The sequence below is a fragment of the Lepisma saccharinum genome, chromosome 26, assembly GCF_977018435.1.
Source record: "Lepisma saccharinum chromosome 26, izLepSacc3.1, whole genome shotgun sequence".
Classification (NCBI taxonomy): Eukaryota; Metazoa; Arthropoda; class Insecta; order Zygentoma; family Lepismatidae; genus Lepisma; species Lepisma saccharinum.
The window spans coordinates 22707578-22727125 of NC_139254.1; the positions used below are offsets into that span (position 1 = coordinate 22707578).

General features: G+C 37.0%; 1 protein-coding gene across 1 annotated transcript in view; it reads right to left on the reverse strand.

Annotated features, from left to right (window-relative positions):
• The window catches only part of LOC145979592 (phospholipid-transporting ATPase ABCA3-like), a 234895-nt gene extending 215856 nt beyond the window's left edge, over window positions 1-19039 (reverse strand). Inside the window, exon 1 of the mRNA XM_083112558.1 lies at window positions 18916-19039. Within this exon, the coding sequence (XP_082968684.1) occupies window positions 18916-19012 (97 nt within the window). The 5' untranslated portion in view covers window positions 19013-19039. The remainder of the gene's footprint in view (window positions 1-18915) is intronic.
• Between the last annotated feature and the right edge of the window lie 509 nt (window positions 19040-19548).

A 19548-nucleotide genomic window follows, 5' to 3' on the forward strand; every position in this document is an offset into this window, starting at 1 on the left:
GAGGACCCATTCCCATTGGAGGACCTCATGTAGCTGTTCATTGGGCCGTTGAAAGTTCCATATGTGTGGAATGTGGCTTTATCACTAAACAACACATATTCCATCAAATCTTCCTCCTACACTGCCTGTAACAGCTCTGCACACATTGTTTCCCGACCAGCATAGTCTTCCCTTTCTAACTTGTGCACCACCTGACCACCTGTAGGTGGTATGACCGTTTTTTAGTGTGTAATGGAGTATCTTCCACACAGTCGGTTGTGGTAACAACATCTCCTGGCTTGATGCTTTTGGGCTGTTTGTGATGGCATCTTCTACCCGTTGCGCGGTTTCGGCTGCTATGCTGGGCCTTCCTGAATGTTTAGCATCGTGCATAGTTAACTTGAATTTTTGAACCAATGTCCTGATATTAGCCCTGGTTGGTGGAGGTTTGTGGAATTTCCTTTCGAAAATTGTGTGGACCTTTTGAAGCTTAATCCCCACAAACTTCCACACACCGCAGCTATTCTCTCTTCAGAAGTCAGAATCTTTCACATCACATACAAGAGAATGAAAAAATCAGCTGTCTTCACAAAAATGGATCGAAAATTTATAATCACCCTGTACATATATATATATATATATATGTGGAAAGAGGAAAAAACTTGGTATTTTCAGGACCATCTGAGGAAGTCAATTTCACATGGGTTTCTACCCACTCTCACGCATCTGGTAGCAACACATCCATACTTATTGTGAGACTTACCTAGTTCATTTGCATAGCTGAATGCTCCTATCCCATCGGCAACAGGCACAAAAACCACAATTAGAATGCAGATGATGAAATAGCATGCATAGTCCCAAGTGAAGCACGACCCCCAGTAGAGTAAGGGGTTCGTCCCTGTCATCAGTTGCAACTGCTTAACTTTGCTCACTCGTTCTACTAACGGAAAGATAATGAAGCAGGTGACAAGCATCAGGAGTCCCACGGATGGAAGGAACATCCATATAAGTCCAATAGATAAAGAAGATATGGAATCATCATACCCATACCGCCACTGGAAGAGAATATTAAGTAAGCAAAAGATTTGTCAGAAAATATCTAAATATTTATTTCATTTTATTTATTTATATTTTTATTATTCTGCTGAAAAAAAGAATCATCATTTTTGTTTCTTTTAAAGGAAAGTGGTTAAGTTTTAGCTTGTTCAGAAGATTTCCAAAGCTATAAAAGAATCTAAACAATTAATTCCTTCTAAAATATAAATAAAAATGTATTTTGCCTTCACTAAATTAAACTTCTAAGACAACCACAAAAAAAATCTATGTTACAGTAATGAATTTCAGAATTTATCTAATAAATGCAACTGAAGAACTATAAAAGCAATTCTGACTATTGTGCGATCTGTCCAATTTATTGCTTCTTCTAGAAAAAGGTTTATAATAGGGCTGCGCAGATGCCAATGTATCGATATCAGCAGATACCAGTGGTATTGGTCAGAAAGTATCGGTTAGAATTCATCTACCGATACCACCAGATACTTTTCCAGCATTTTGATTTTTCACGGGGTCTGCAAAAATTCCAATTGACACTTTCGCTGAGTCTAATTATCCTGGAAGTTATGCAAAATTCAAAGTCTCTTTTATTTTGTACCCAATTTTGCACGAAAAACTGTATTTTGTAATTCCATAACATCTTTTTTAATATTCTGATGTAATTCTCGAATATTCTAAAGCAAAATTCTTGGAAAATTCATGCATATAATTGGAGAAGAATATTTACACACAAATATTGATCAATATTTTAAACAAATTTCAATTTTTGCAATATTCAATTATCGGTATTGCTTCAAAGTGGTATCAGTTTACAAACATAAATAATGTTGACATTAAAGGTGAATAGTTAAAAATTGTTAAAAGTAATATCCCTGAACTGGTCTTTAACGGTAGGCAGCATGAAAGCGGTTAAAATGTCAGACGTAAATGTACGCATCGCTTCACTATGACAACGGAAACAGTGGACCTAGGGATGTTTAGGAGGGTGGAAACCTCATGCACAGACTTCTTACACAAGTCACACCCAACCACCTGACCACATTGAAAGTCCATGAGTTCCTCAGACCGTCCCATACTGCTGTCTCACACTGTCTGCAGACTACTGAGATCGCTGACCTTGTGTTCCACATGGTAGATGGCAGTACTGTGTCACCCTCTATGATAAACACATGTTTTGCGGTGTGTCCGGAAAATTTTGATCGCATAGAATATAAAACCATGAATCATCAGTTAACATGGTGATTCCTCTCTGATGATACACACCTGAAGTGATCACTCCTGAAGACATCACATAAAACTATCAATACACCTAGTTGGTGCTAGCTGAAAGGAGGTGTCTCTCCCCACCCAAGAAAAAGTATATCCAAAAATATCACAAATTTAAGCTACACAAAGTTTATAATGTGTGCCTGCATAATACAAATAACAAATGCAAACCAGAGGAAATATTTAAACAATAGAAGAAAATTAATCAGTATACTTACACGGGCATCCTCCGGTAAAGGATGATTTGTCACAGAAATATGTCCGTATGACTTGTTACCACATTGCAGCAGTGAATTGGTTACTAGATTGAGGGAAATAGGAGAGCTATGCAGGGCAACTGTTGAGAACAGAGCAGTTGCCTCAACTCCTTCTAAGCTAGCAGCAGTAATGTAATGTCGACGGTAAGCTCCCAAATCTGCTTTGCCTCTTTCGATTAGTTCAGCATTGACATTATTTGAGTTAATGATAGTAACCTCTCTGTTCTGCATCAGGACAGACTCATAGCAACTTCCTTCATTCTTATCTGCAGCTTCGTACAGAACATTCGTGTGACCATATATGTCAAGCATAAGTTTCAGCGGAGGTGCAGCCTGTGGTTGTTCCATCACCACAGTTGATGTGTATACTGCCACAATCATTATTACAATTGGTATTAATGCCTATTGAGAGAAATGATAAAAGTATTAATAACCTGATCTTTTCCTTTAAGAGTAACAATTATATCAGGGCTGTAGTCAAGGTATACAGTGCTATAATGGCATATACTCCCTAAATAATCTTACTCATTAGCAGGAAACGGATTTGTATGTAAATACACATTTATGTATGAAGCTGAAATCAATTATAATTTGAATTATCTTTACAGATCATGGCACATAGACTCGAAAAATTCAGATTTTATTCTCCATATTTGTACATACATTAGGTTTTGGCACATATTTTACATATTTTAGTAATTTTTACATAGTACAGTAAAAACTGCATATCCCGGAACCTCTATAAGAAGGAAACCTGTAAATACGAAAAAAAAGTTATTAGAACCGACCATTTTTATACCTGAAAATGACCAGCTTAAGGCGGAAACCTCCTTAATGAGGAAACGGAACACCATTTAAAGACCAACGAGATGTTTTTTTATTCTCAGTAAGACCGAAATTTCTTTCTTTATTTTTTTCGCATGCAAGAAAACAATGCAATACTGTAAGTGGAACATGCCTCTGTTGCCACTTGCTTATCAGTAACATTGTTGATATGAAAGAATGCGCTACAATACTCATAGCTGTTACGATTCCGTTTCTTTCTTTCATCTCTTACCATCTTTCTCCACCTTTCTTTGTCTATTTCTCCTCTGTTCTTTCGTCATCTTTCTATTTTTCTTGTTATCTCTCTTGGTTTCTTTATTTTTTTTTCACTTTTATCTCAGTCTTTCTTCACCTCTCTTATTCCATCTTTCAACCTTTCTCTTTCCCTCTATGCACATCCCCCTCCAGGGAACGCTGCCTTGTAGTAGCACTGACCGTGTGGGCGGAGGGGTTTGCGTGCTTTGTTGAGGCTGAGAGCTATGCCAGTGGTAGATTTTTCTACCAGCAGGGTCACCCATGCTGGACAGGTCTCAGAAGAGAAGCCAGACTAAGGCATTCTGCAACGCCCCATCTTACCTAGTATATCCTACTCCAATATTCATACCCAGTCCCAAACAAACAAACGCGAATGTCTGCATCTGTGTCCCACATTGTGGAGTGGCAAGTGACAAGGCCTAAAGATGGCAGCCCCATCATGGCACTTGGGGTCAGTGGGCCAATAACCCACTACCCTTAAAATAGATTATTAAAGAAACCAAACGAGGAAATAGCCGGATGGACAAACTGTTGACGACCTTTGGACTTAAAAAGAAAACTCTAGTGGGGTTTTGGAATGTTAGAACATTATATGAGGCAGGAAAATTGCAACAAGTAGAAGCAGAAATGGAGAAATATAAGTTGGACATCCTGGGAATGAGCGAAGTGCATTGGAATGAATTTGGAGAGATGAAAACATCTAGTGGTATGACATTCCTCTATTCAGGTAGACCAAATGAAGATGATGAACATCGTAATGGAGTAGGCATACTCATAAACAAGAAGACTGCTCGAAGTATATTGGACTGGAAGCCTGTATCTGAACGAATAATTATGGTCAGATTACAGGCAAAGGTTAGAAATGTGAGCATCATACAATGCTATGCACCTACAAACCAAGCAGAAATAGAAGAAAAACAAGGGTTCTACAAAGAATTACAAGACATTATAAATAAGGTTAAGAAGAAATATGTTATTATTGTAATGGGCGACTTAAATGCCAAAATTGGCTCAGAAAATGTTGGACTGGAGCAATTGATTGGCAAGCATGGTCTAGGTGACAGAAATGAAAATGGGGAAATGTTTGTAGATTGGTGTGCCTCAAATGAAATGACTATTGGATGTACACTATTTGCACATAAAAATATACATAAGATCTCTTGCATATCCCCAGATCATAAAACTCAAAATCAGATTGATCATACAGCTATAAGTAGGAAATGGAGAACATCTTTATTAGATGTGAGAAGTAAACGTGGAGCAGACATTAGCAGTGATCATCATCTTATGGTAGCCAGTTTTAGGGTAAAAATTATGGCTGCAAAGGAGAAATTTAATAAACAATGCACAAAGTTTGACATTGGAAAACTACAGAATAATAGTGTAAAACAGGACTTCAAGTTGCAACTTCAAAACAAATATCAAGAACTAGGGGAGCTGGATGGTGATGAGGTGGAAAAACACTGGGAAAAGGTGAAAAATGCATTTACAATGGTATCAAAAGAAGTTTTGGGATATAGAAACCCTAAGAAAAAGAACTGGATGTTAGAGGAAACTTGGAGGAAAATAGAAGAAAGGAAACACATTAAGCAGAAGATTAATATGTGTAAAACTAGGAAAAAGAAAGCAGAATTACAAGAAGAATATAGCAAAAAAGATCATGAAGTGAAATATAGTGTGCGAGCTAACCGTACAAAATGGACCAGTGAGTTAGCCGGGAAGGCAGAAAAAGCCATAAATGAGGGAAATATGAAGGAAGTATACCAAATTACAAAGATCTTGTCTCAAAAGAAAATCATACAGAATTGCCCAGTGAGAAATAGAGATGGAGTACTCCTTACAAATAAGGAAAATCAGCTCAATAGATGGAAAGAACATTCTTCAGAAGTTTCAAACCAAACCATAGAAGGGACAAAAGATCTGCTTGAAATACCGGAAGATATGCCAGAATATGAAATAGAAGATGAAATAACTACTAAAGAACCAACAAAAAAAGAAATTAAAAAAGCATTGAGAGAACAAAAGTGTGGTAAAGCACCTGGAATTGATAACATTCCACCAGAAATTCTTAAGGAAGACATGGAGATGACAATAGAAATACTACAACCACTTTTTGCAAAAATATGGAAAACAAAATCAATACCAGAAGATTGAAAAAGAGGTTTACTAGTAAAAATACCTAAGAAGGGAGATATTACTAACTGCAATAACTGGAGAGGCATAACACTACTTTCAGTTCCTAGTAAAGTTCTAAGTAGAATTATTTTAAACCGAATTAAAGGATATGTTGAGAAAAAGATCCGGAGAGAACAAGCAGGCTTTCAAAGCAACCGTTCCTGTATAGATCAGATAAATACACTACGTATTATTATAGAACAGAGTATGGAATACTTCTCTAATATGTACCTTATATTTGTGGACTTCCAGAAAGCATTTGACTCTGTAAATAGAATGAAAATGTGGACAATTGTAAAAGAATATGGCATTCCAGCACATATGATTGATCTTATTAAAAACTCCTATGATGGTTCTACATGCCAAGTTGTGCATGAGGGAATACTTACGGATCCAATACCAGTAGGGACATTGAATTTTCGCGATGCGCGAAATCGCGAAATGTGAAAAAAAGATGCAATTTTGAATATTCTGCACGTAACTACACCCCCAATGATGAAATGTGCATGAGTTTTATTCGCGAAGTAATGCGAAATGTGTGCTTTTCCACGAAATGAATGCTTTTTCGCGAAATAACCGTGAAATATCATCAAATTAAGTAGAAAACACGTAAGAACCGGCAATTGAGGTTGTTGCGCGAAAACTGTAGATTTGTAACGAAACGTTTGCCTAAAGTTTCCTACCACTTGAACCTGAAAAACGTTTTATCTTCGATCACATCAGGAAGACACTGCAAATTGGGATTTCCCATGCACATAATCTCAGTTCGAAATTTTCACTCCCTGTCAAGCTGCATTCCGTTCTTCCCCCGAATTTCTACTCAACTTCCAGTTTCATTGAACTTGCTAGCTGTAGCAGCGATAAGATTAGTCTGTTCCCGCACATCAAGGGAAACAATGGTGTCATTTGTGTTCAGTCATGAATGAATTTTGTTTATCATCATGTGATTTTCAACATGTGTTTGTGTATGTGCAGTGGTGATTATTTTATTTGTTGGACAGCAAGGATATCCTTTAAATACATACAATGAATAAATCACTTGAGATATGCAATTTAGAAATGAAGTGATTTTATGTTGATGTTTTCTCTTTGGTTGGACAGCTAAGTACTTGTGTATGTGTACAGTATATAAAAATGAAGTAGTTTCTCAATTTATAGCTCTTTTGTATGTTGTTTCCTCTCATGATGAAAAAGTGTGCCAATTTTTTTTTTCACCGCTGGTATATACCGCTGATCTATCATTTTATTTACCGCTCTCCTCAGTTTTTATTTACCATAAATTTGTGTCCCTAAATACCAGTTATTTCAGGAGTAAGGCAAGGATGTATTTTGTCACCAACAATATTTCTGATGGTAATTGATAAAGTAATGAAGAGGGTAACGGAAGGAAAAAAGGAGAGGTATAAATTGGAGTCTTCCCCCAACAGCTAGAAGATTTGTGTTTTGCAGATGATGTTTGTCTGCTGTCTCACACATACCGTAATATGGAAAAAAAAATAGGAGATTTGGATAAGGAAGGGAAAAGAGTTGGTTTAAAGATAAATAGTACAAAGACGAAATCATTAAGAACAAATGTAAAAAAGATGGAAAATTTCCACTTGAATGAGGAAAATATTGAAGAGGTTAAGGAGTTTACATATCTGGGGAGTTTGGTGACAAATACAGGGGGAACAGAAGATGATGTTAGATCAAGAATTAGGAGAGCAAATGTGGCATTTATTCAGCTATATAAAGTTTGGAAAGCCAGAGAAATTTCAATAAGAACTAAGCTGCAAATTTTTAGAACTAATGTGAAGTCAGTTCTCCTTTATGGATGTGAAACTTGGATAGTAACAAAGAAAATTACTAAAGACCTACAGACATTCATAAACAGATGCCTAAGGAAACTTCCGGGAATATATTGGCCAGATATTATCTCAAATGAAGATCTATGGAAACGTTACACTTTAAACATGGCAATATCTTCATGCCAAGAAGGAAGTAGGAGTTATTTCTGGTATGTACCGAACTGCCGTGAACAAGCCTGTAGGTCATTTTTGACATTTTATTTTTCACCCCCTCTCACCCTCCATCCCGATAGGTGATGAACTTGGAGTTGAACGGCATTGGGAGTGTCACAATTAATCTTAGCGACCCCAAAAACTATGGATTCCAGAGTAATATCGGTCGTTTTCGATTATTTTTACATGTCACACCCTTCCCACCCCCACCTCTAGGGTGCCAAGGATATCTTACCCCCACAGTATTTCTTTCGAGATTGCAAGTGATATGTGTACCAAGTTTGGTTGAAATTGCTCAAGATAATAGAAGATAGATTCTGTTAATGTCCTCATAAATATGAAAGCAAAATTTCCCATGCAGTTTTTTTTAACACACTGGAGTGCATAGCCATTCTTGAAGCAAAACAAAAAAAGTCTAATTTCATAGAACCATGCTGATATTCTAAAGTGTTGAAGTAGAAGATCTGTTTGAAGAACTTCACAAGAATCTTCATGTAGATTGAATTCTTTATCATCCAGGTATCCTTAGTAGAGGATGGAGTAAAAAAAGTTGGCTTCTGGTTCCAAAGTTTTGCATCTGCAGATCTGGCTGCAGGTTTCAAAGGTTTCCCTCTGCATATCTCTCTCCGGGTTCCAAGATTTTGCATCCACAGACCTAGCTCTAGGTTCCAAAGTTTTGCATCTGCAAACCTGGCTCTAGGTTCCTAAGGTTTGCATCTGCAAACCTGGCTCTAGGTTCCTAAGGTTTGCATCTGCAGACCTGGCTGCAGTTTCCAAAGTTTTGCATCTGCAGGTCTGGCTCAAGGTTCCAAAATCTTTCATCTGCAGACCTAGCTCCAGGTTCCAAAATCTTGCATCTGCAGACCTAGCTCCAGGTTCCAAAATCTTGCATCTGCAGACCTGGCTCCAGTTTCCAAAATCTTGCGTTTGCAGACCTGGTTACAGGTTCCAAAATCTTGCATCTGCAGACCTGGCTCCAGGTTCCAAAATCTTACATTTGCAGACCTGGTTACAGGTTCCAAAATCTTGCATCTGCAGACCTGGCTCCAGGTTCCAAAATCTTACATTTGCAGACCTGGTTACAGGTTCCAAAATCTTGCATCTGCAGACCTGGTTCTAGGTTCCAAAATCTTGCATCTGCAGACCTACCTCTAGTCTTGCATCTGCAGACCTGGCTCTAGATTCCAAACTTTTGCCTTTTCAGATGTGGCTGTAAGTTCCTTAGTTTTGCATCTCCAGATCTGGCCCCTGGTTCCAAAGTTTTGCATTTGCAGATCTGACTAGAAATTACAGCTATTCTTGTGAATGCTGCTGGAAGATTTCTAAAGAAATATATTTTGTTAGAAAGCTGGACTTCTCAAAGTGGTTCTTACTTTACACTGAAAGTATAATTAGGTTATTAATAATAAACAAGTTTTTCATACAGTATTATTTTTGTGCAAACTTTTCTTTTTTTTAAATATTACATTGCGTTGAGTTTAATCATAGACAAGGACCTGAAGTGAAATCATGCCTTCTCTAATAAAGGCAGAAATATTCATTATATCATTACTGTTATTATTATAGGTCAGGGGAGACATCAGAAGAGGATGGTGGAAGCAACCGATCACTACCGTCAGAGTCTTTAGCAGGCAGCCAAACTAACTTGGAAGGTAAGATTCACAAGTTTTCATTTTCACAATTTTCTCAACATTCATAATAATTGCAACACAGTAAGCCCCACACCAAAACATAATCAATTGCATTAAGAATTAATTTAAAAGTAACATTATTATTGATACAGTTGTAACAATTAATTATCCCTGCTGAAAATTCTGTCTGCTACTTTCAGTTGATGAACCAGTGTTTTCAAACATTTACTGTGTTTAGATTTTGAAATAGATGCAATAACTAATTGTTAATCAGGAGAAGTGAAAAGTTGTATTTACAGCCAATTTGTTGTGCTAGACACACTGCATGCAATATTACATATAATACTGAAAAGAATATTTCACTTGAAGTTTCTCTACTGTACACGTACTGTACATTAGACCTACTGAAGGTGTTGTATGAAACCATTGAGTTTCAGTAGATTTCAGAGAACCACAGTAGAGTACAATTGATAATAGTAGATTCTGTCTACTGCAACCAGTAGAAATTTCCAGCAGAGATGGGTAGTGACAAATACAATGTAAGTTGTTACTTTTGTGCTATATTTTCATAAGAATCTTACAAGGACTATTCCTATTTTGAATTGGGGGTTGGCCTCTCCCTACAATAATCTTGGTAGTCTGTCACATTAATAGATGTACATAACTTTCATGATGTTTTTGTATCGAAAATACTACTGTTTTAATAATTCTGTTTATGCCATGATAATTGTACTCAATATACTACATAGTAATGCATTCTAAATTACCACATTATAGAACAGAGGAAAAAAAATGTCAAATGCTAAATTTCGAAAATTTCTTCTTTGTGACTTTTGCTGCAGCTAGGAAACAAAGGATCTTTTTTTTCTGTAAAGAAGGCATGCATTTGAGAGAAAATGACCATCCCTTATGGGGTCAGATAAGGGGGGGTGGGTTCATAGATACTATAAACAATTGCAAATTATGAGAATAGAGTTCAAAAAAAGAAAGGGGCACAATAATGGGTCCAAAATATATTCTCGTTTCACGGGCAGAAATATTTTGTTACAGCTCGGTATGTTAAGAGAAACAGGTTTAATCCCCTAGAATTTTGAGACATATTTCTGCATAAAGTGGTTCTGGGTTTCACCCAGCCTCTCAACAATGGTTACTGGCTGGGGCTGACCCTGAACTCCATAGCTGGGAATATGTGGAGCCCTACCTTCACATATTTTATGTGACTTCAAGTTACAGGGGAAAGTTGTAGCTTTTTTGTTACAAATTTTTTTCACTACAGTAAAGGTAAAAAAAAAAAAAAGTGTTCCCCTGTGCATAGCACCACGCCATGAAGGCGTATAGGGGGTGTGGGGGTAACGCCCCACACTTCCTTGATCCGGTCGTGAGTGGGGGTGCTGTGATCAGCATCACGCCCCTGACCGCCTTTACCCCCCAGGGTTTCCCCCAGGTACCCATGTTATTCGACGCTGGGTGGGCGCCGGGGCCGCTTTCACCGTTAGAAAAGTTCCCGGATTTGAACCGGCCAGGGATCGAACCCGGGACCTTGAGCATGGTAGTCAGACGCGTTACCGACTGAGCCACCGCGGCCACTATTTCACTACAGTCATCAGAAGAAAATACAATAGATATCCAACTGTAAATGAATCAGTTGATATTCATCTGATTGCCTAGGCAGAAGTTATCATCATATTTTTCTTTCAGCTTCACATGCAAAACGAAGAACAGGTCTAGGACTAGTAGTTCAACAATACCTAGCACTACTGCTTAAGAGAATCAAGTATACGTACAGAAGGTGGATCATCTTCATTCCCCAGGTACATATATTATATTAAGTTTCTATTCATTATTTAAAACAGATAACACTTCATAAACTTCTCATTCACATCACATGGGGCTCAGTGGAGTTGGAAAAACACTTTCATTGCATATTCATAGTTTGTTGAATTAGTTTGAAGATGACAATTATTGTTGACAAATCACGATCTTACAGTTACCTTATTGGCAAATTTTTGTCATTTATCACTTTATAGTTTACATTTTTGACTTTTAGTTTCCAAATTCATTGTTATGTAATTTTTTTTGGGAGGTGGTGGGTACTCTAATGATGGAAATCAACTGTTTGTGTAACGTTATCTGTTACAAAATAATCAAAGTGCCAGTTATAAATACATAAATTGTGAGCCATGGTAGCATGGTCGTTAGGGTGTCTGCTACCATGGTAGAGACCCCGGTTCAATCTCCGGTGAGGGGGAACCGGAATTTTTCCACCTGGTCAAGTGGATCTATTCTTTCACATGAAAGAAACGCTAGCTATTCCTGCTCAGTTAATAATACCGTGCTGCCATTTACAAAACTATGAAACTACAAAAACAACTGCGCATCGGATTCCGCATAGTGTACACAACAATACCCGAGAACAATTCACGTTACCCGATCTGAAGTTGGAATAAACTTTCCTGCCCGAACCTAGATCAGGCAACCTGCTTAACGTTACACATTGCAACCCCGAACACAGCTCGGGTAACCCACTTGTAACTCAATTTATAAAATTGAAACACCCACTTAAGGGGTTAAATTACATGTTACACATATTTTGCAAACACGTACTGTCAATGACTATCAACAGTGTTTCCAAGACCTGTACAAATGCTGGTCAAAGTGTATTGCCTCCTCTGTATATTTAAGGTGATAAAGTCATTTGAAGGTAATTACTTGTTTTCTTTCCTAAAAAAGAAAGTTTGGTTCTTTTATTGGCGAACCTTGTATTACATAGAAATTTCAGCACAAAAATGCAGGCTCGAGCCCCAGTCGGGCATACATTCTCGACAAAATCTCTATGCTGTACCAGATGGCCATAACTAAAGTTGCTGTATTCAGAGCCCTCTGGAGCCTGTTTGAAGCAACGGGTTGCAGTGAAACTTCATATACAGGCTATGGAGACCATGGAAAAGTAAATGCTGAAGAAAAAAAATAGTTCAAATTTTCACCACCAGGTGAAGTAATAACCACCAGTAATTTGAGTTCATGTTGGCAGGCCCGTAGCCAGGCAGGGCCGGGGGGGGGGGGGGGTGTAGACAGCAGATATTATTTGCTCACAACTTTGGTGAAGGATAAATTCACAGAGCATGAACAGCAGCGGCAAGTATTTAGAAGATTATCTTCTGTAGACTTAAGATAGTTCCTTCATAGGGGAATTTCTTTATCTGTCCCTTCGCTGCCTCTGTTGCAACCTCCCGTTTAGACAGAAATCAGTGACTTTGACGTCATCATGAAAATTCCCTCCGCATCTGCGTCTAAGGTTAACAGCTCTCAAGTTTTGGGAATGAAGGGGTGTTTCATTGCTTCAGCCAGAGGTGGAATGTACTGTAGGTACTATGATTGAATATTGTCCATTTTTTCTTGCATGATATAAATACGTATCTGTATTATCAAAAGTAGTATGGAGTGTGTAGTAAGGCACAATTTCAGTAGTATTAAATTAACACATCAAGTGGTATTTTAAAAGATATAGAAAAAATGTAGTATTTGTATATTTCTAAAATTTATGTAACTTAATGACCCCCTCCAACATACACACAATTTGCCTTCATATAATAATGTTAAACTTTGGAAAATGGACTTGGTTTACAAAGCTCCCCCTGATAACCCTTGAGCCCCCCCCCCCCCCCTGGAGATCAATTCTAGCTACGGGCCAGCATGTTGGTGCTCAATATGCAGCCAGTCAACGTGAATGACACTTTGGAAGCATAAGACAGCATTATCAATGGACTCACAAAGTGTTTCCTGGGATGTTATTGTACCGTCCACCAGATTTCAGTGCCGCATTTTAACCTGGTGTTGAAAATATGAACTTTTCTTTTGTTTTGTTAGCATTCACTTCCCCAAGGTCTGCATAGCCTTTATACCAAGTTTCAATGCAATCTGATGTTTCAAAGTTTAATTGTGGTCACCTGGTATCTGAAATGATTCAAGCCTTTCCAAAATGCAACTGAAATTATTAAAGGATACACTGTAGCTATTGCACATAATTTTGAATGTACATGGTATACCCATGAAATTTTTATTGGATACGAGATCCATATGCAATTTTTTAATACAGAGTAACTTATATGCAACTTATTTTCAAATGTTAAAATTACAGAACTGTACAAGGTACTTAAAAGTTTGTTACGTTTATGTATGAAACACTCCTTAGTTGAGAATGCATGGAACCCAACCTCTACAATTTTGGTTGTTGCTTTACAGAACCAAAAAACTTTAAAGAAAGCCAGCTTTCGTTCCAAAGAGCACGAGCCCATCACAAATTACAGTTTTGAGAACCCAAAATAAACAGATAAGGGAATATGTGCTTCATCCTGAGTGGTATGGTAATTGATATACTCTAGATTCATAACAACATTGATATAGTTGATAAACAGTAGTAAAGTCCTTGGGCCTCTTAAACGTATCCAACAATGTACATAAATCATGGGGATTTTATCCAGGATATTAATTATTGTACAAAGCTAAAACCAGCTCTGGCTGAACATAATTCAGTGCTGTAGTCTTAAATTTTCCACAGGGTATATGCTAAGAGGTGTTGTGAAATATTGAAACCATGTTTGCATTAAGTATGTGGATAAAATCATTTTACTTCTACAAAAAATGTTATTGATGGTATGATATGTCCATAATTGCCATAAAAGATTCATATGAGATGGCATTTCTAATATCAAAGTGCTTATTTTAATGATTGTGTAAATTGTCAGTGCGTGTATATACTGTTAATAACTTTAATAACTTTAATAATAATGCTAATAACACTACAAATGAACAACTTAGAAGTAAATGCTTTGGAGAACATACTACTTACATTGAGCAATAGGAAAAGCAACAATTATCCCATTTTTTTGTTCTATCAGTGTTTAAAACTAAAATACAAAAGACCTCAATTGTCATGCTTAAAGAAAGATTTTTTATAGTTCACTGCCAATTGTTGCGAGAAAGAGAAACATTGTTGATACTTTCGCATGGAGCTTACTTGATTTTATGAAATCTCATGTCATGTTAAGTATAACTTTTACATTGGTTAGTCAAATGATAGCAATGAAATGCATGTATCCATTCCCTCTCCCCAGTTCTCAACATTATGTTCCCGAAAGTATAAGTATATGCATTGTAGCAGAAGATATATGCTAATGAGCAGGGAACAGATTTATATGTAGTAAAAATGTGCTAAATATGTAAATCCATATTTAGTTATTTGCACCAAAATATGGAGTTAAATATAGACTTAAAATTGCAAAAATTTTAGCTTTTTAATTGTGCAATACACGAGCTACATAAAATACAGTCTTGGCATTGTAACTATTACTGTGAGTGTCTTGAAGAGAAACCAGAAGCGAATCCCGTACGTGTGCCACAAATCGTTGCTCCTGGCACTGCTGTGGGTCACACAACTAGTGTCGAGGGTGGAGTTAATAATGAGCTGCTTGACTTGGGACTCTCTTCCAATGTTCACAAAATAATGTTTCTAATGGCCAGGTGTTTAATGCCTCTTCGGACTTTGTCAGTTATTTGGTCACATGGGGACATGTAGTTATTGTGTGAATATGGAGTATATGTTGAGAAATGTTCTGAAATATGGAAATACAGTAAAACCTGTCTACCCTGGAACATGATGGTTCCGAGCAAAATTTTCCATCTTAACAGTTTTCCTTCTTATACAGGGTTGACTTTAAATACAGTATCAAGCACTGCAGGAAATAATGGAAAGACAGATTTATATTTCGGATTACTTATAATGTAGAGTACTAATGAATGTACGTACATGAATAAAAATGCGATACATTCATCAATTTCATCATATCATCACTCATCCCCATCTTCGCAAATTAGCCAAAAGTGGCACAAAAAGCGAAGTAAAATGGACACTCACAAACATCCATGCCCATGCCGGTATTCGAACCCGAGACCCCTAGCATTGTAGCGCGATGTGCATAGACTTACTTGACATATTTCCTGTTACTCCGCTACGGAGCATAGGGCCTCAACGAAGCATCGCCAACGGACTCTGTTTCCAGCCATCTTCCTTATCTCGTTCCAGGTCTTTCCTGCTTCCCATATTTCTTGCTCTATTGTCCATCTCCAACTCATTCTTGGCCTTCCTCTCCTACGTTCTCCTTGTGGATTCCAGCTCAATGCTTGTCTCTCTATTGCCGATGGATCTTTCCTCAATGTGTGGCCAATCCACTTCCACTTTCTTCTTTTGATCTGTATTGCCCTTACACTTTCTTTACACACTTCATTCTCGTAGTCGCTCCAGCCGACGCCATTTTTTTTTTCAGTGAAGGGATGCGAGGTGTACGCAAAATCAATTGCAATAATTAAGCATATTTTTTTAGGATTTCAAATGTAAATCTTTACATTTTATGCATTAAATGGGCTGAAATGTAGAGGTAGCAATCATTTCTTGTCAATTTAAACAAACGTGAATGGACATTGGAACCAGACCCGTATCCAGCTTTGGGTCGGAAAATGACAATTGAAACAAACAAAGCAGTCGGTTACTGACAAAGCCCACCACATAGCTTATAGCTTTACCTCTCTGGTTTCACACTCATTGTTTAGTTTCAATTCTCAGTAGTATTCGAATATTCTCTTCCACAAATTAATCTTTTCGCTTTCTTTTGATTCCGTTACATCTGTACTACTGAACAATCACGATATTTCTATGTTTAGAAAGTAATATATGCCTTTGTAAATGCACAATTTCATAATTATTTAAATGATACATATTAGCAATTATATTTAAAATGAAAAAAAAAGAAAAACATTGCTTAATGTGAGTTCGCCAAAGAATCAGGGCATTTTCGAATCACGGCTGATATTCGAAGAAAACTCTGTACAAAATTAAAAGAAAAAAGGTAGTTATTAACCATGTTATATTGGAATCGAGTAGAGTGTTTGATTCCCTGTGGAGTCATATGGACAATGGTTCGGATTCCATTTTATTGTCTAGTCTCGATTAGCTTATCTGAGAATAAAGTGAACTTTAAACAAACTTGTTCAATTAAATCGAGAACACGGAACAATTTTTTTTTTTCACGCGGTCCTTCATCTAATTAATGAAAAGTAGCAATTAAAATTTTACATATTTTAAAAATTTGTACAGGAACCTTTAAAGTTATTTTTAAAACGTAAGATGATTTCATGAAGTTTTCCCAAAGTCGGTTGCTTATTTTCCCTATACATAACATGCACTGTCCTCCTAATAGCAGCCTGGGTAAAACTATCATATTTTTCAAAACGAATCATTCGTCTTCTTACTTGGTGCAGAAAGTTTCCCTCTTTGTTTTCATTAAAGTCTTTCTTAATTTTAATAACAGTCGATTTCTGACATAGCTATCCCTGTTGCTTCAGATGTCATTTGAGTGGCAGTCTTCATTGTGTCTATGCCTTAAAAATTTATTTGCCTGGAAATAGGCATACACGTTCAACATTGTTCTGCCAAGTACAAACATTTATTTGCCTTTTTTATGCTATTTCTTGTAGTATTCTGGAGAAAAACATGCCATTGTTCTCCTTGCTCACTTCAAGCACTCCACACTCTAACGCAACAATAAATAATAATTAACAAAATAGAAACAACAATGCAACACGAATATATCAAGAAACTAACAAAAACACAGAAGAACACCACAATAACAAACACAAGCCGATAGATTTCAGAGCACACTTTTCACCCTCGGAACGTCAATCCGTTAAAATCCATAGAACAGAAAATGCAATGCAAGTGGTTGCAACACCGCACCCTGTGTTGAGACCTCTACCGTCCAGCAGACGACAGATAATCAGAGCTTTAGCTCAGCAAGCACGTAAGAGGTCCAGCGGAGAGAAAATCTGAGAGATCTGACATTGTTTCTCTCTGCCCCCACCTCACCCCTCCATTGCACTACCCCCGTGCTTCCGGTATGTACCGACCTGTGCTGAACAGGACCTTAGATTAGTGTAGAATCCATAGTTTTCGAGGTCGCTAAGATGAATTAAATAGTGACACTCCCAATGCCATTCAACTCCAGACACCCCTGGCACCCCTAGGGGTGGGAGGTGGGGGTGGGAAGGGGGTGACATGTAAAATGACCGATATTAGTGTGGAATCCATAGTTTTCGGAGTCCCTGAGATGAATAGTTATACTCCCAATGCCGTTCAACTCCAAGTTCATTTTTACACTATAGTTAGAATTCATTATATTCCTGTCTAATAGAAGATTGGGATAAATAAATACACAGGCAATGCCACGTAATCAGCTAGTTGTAGAAATAAATCTCAGGCTTTGTTTATCTTTCTACCACTCAGGCAGAAAATAAATTACAGTAACTTACTTAATAAACACTTCTTCCATGGTTGTTATTGAAACCCCAATTCCATGAATGCCTAACTCTTCCTTGCAGTTTTCCAGATGCAAAAAGAGTTCTGGAAATTTCTCCAAGTGATCAGATGGTAGGATGTAAGTAACGTCTGTATCAGTGTTATATTTCACTGATGTATCTGGCACTAGATGCTGAATAATCTCTCTCAGTTTCTTTACATCACAAGTGCTGCCTTTCGAAACAGTCAGATGATATCCTGATCCTATTAAAAGAAAATATGAGCACTTTTAGAGCAATTCATCCAGGAAAAGATGGCAATTCATGCTACATTCCATAAACATATTAAAACCGATAAAATCACATATACCTTGATTTTAGCTACGTCATTCAGGTTGCTTCAATGACATTATCAGGACATAACGTTTCTATTCTTTTTAACCCATTTTAAACTAATTAAACCATATAATTTGGTACACATAGGTGATGTTGGGGGAAACTAGGTACTGTCAACATCATCACTGTTACACAGACAACAGGTTCCATTGCTACAACATTTTCACAGAGGTAAGAAAACAGTATGTAGAAGACCTTGGTTCAAGTCCTGGTTGAGCAGACATTTTTTGCTGAAATTTCTACATATTTAAGACATGGTTAGTGAACAGTGGATGCACATAGTGGTTTGCATCCCACTTTAAAAACTGTAGGTCCAGTCTCAATTAGCCTTACTGTCCATAAAGTGCACTTAAAACACCAACTCAATCAATCATTTTTTTAAGCTTGTAGAAGATTCAATATCAATGCAGAAATTTTAATGAAAAAACAAGGTACATATTGTGATTTGTCCGAGTTTTTAATTCTTAGTTTCATTTAAATAGCATTGCAATTAACCACTTAAGAAAATAGACTAAATCAATTGCACATTTTTTGTTTACGAATCTTGTATAACTGACTCTGTGGCCAAGTACATTAAAATCTTGGGTTTGAGTCTAGCTTTGGCATGTAATGTACCTTTATGTTTGGAATTGGAAGGGTAAGTAACCAACAGTAGTTATTTTATTTGAAAAATTTTAAAACAATCCAATAATGTGTTCAGTGTTAACAAGACTTAAACAGCAGATATCTTACCATAAAGCTTTTTGAGAAACATAGATGTTCCGTAACATTTCACTTGTCCATGTGACATAATGGCTATTCGGTCACCCAGAACATCTGCTTCTTCCATGAAATGTGTAGTTATTAGAATTGTTTTTTTTCCTTTCATACCCTGAAAATAAAAAGCCAATAATTTCCAATGCAATGTATATTTTCTCAAAGAATGTATTAAGTTTCATAAGATATACTACTGACTTCATGACAATTATTCTGCTTGTTTCAAATTTGTGTTTTTTGATATTTATCATCACTTTGTGCCAGCTTTGGCTGATGATTACATGAAATTGATTAAGGGGCTCTAATAAAGAACATGCATTTCCAGGTCAGGATTCAAACCTGAGACCTTCAGTGGTGAGATCAAAAGTCAACCATTTAACATGCTCAGTCACTGAGCAAACAGATGTAGCAGTTCTGGAGATAAAAAAGTATACAAGAGTCTATGACTAGCAACCCCAGTTGTCCAATTTTCTCTCTGGATTCTTGGGAAGAAGTCAGAAAAAGAAGAGGTTCCAGTCATGGACAACTTGAAGGGGTCCCTATCATCGTTCATTTTAATTTTTAAAAAAAGGAGCAGCAGAAAAATGTATTATTTTGATAGTCAACACT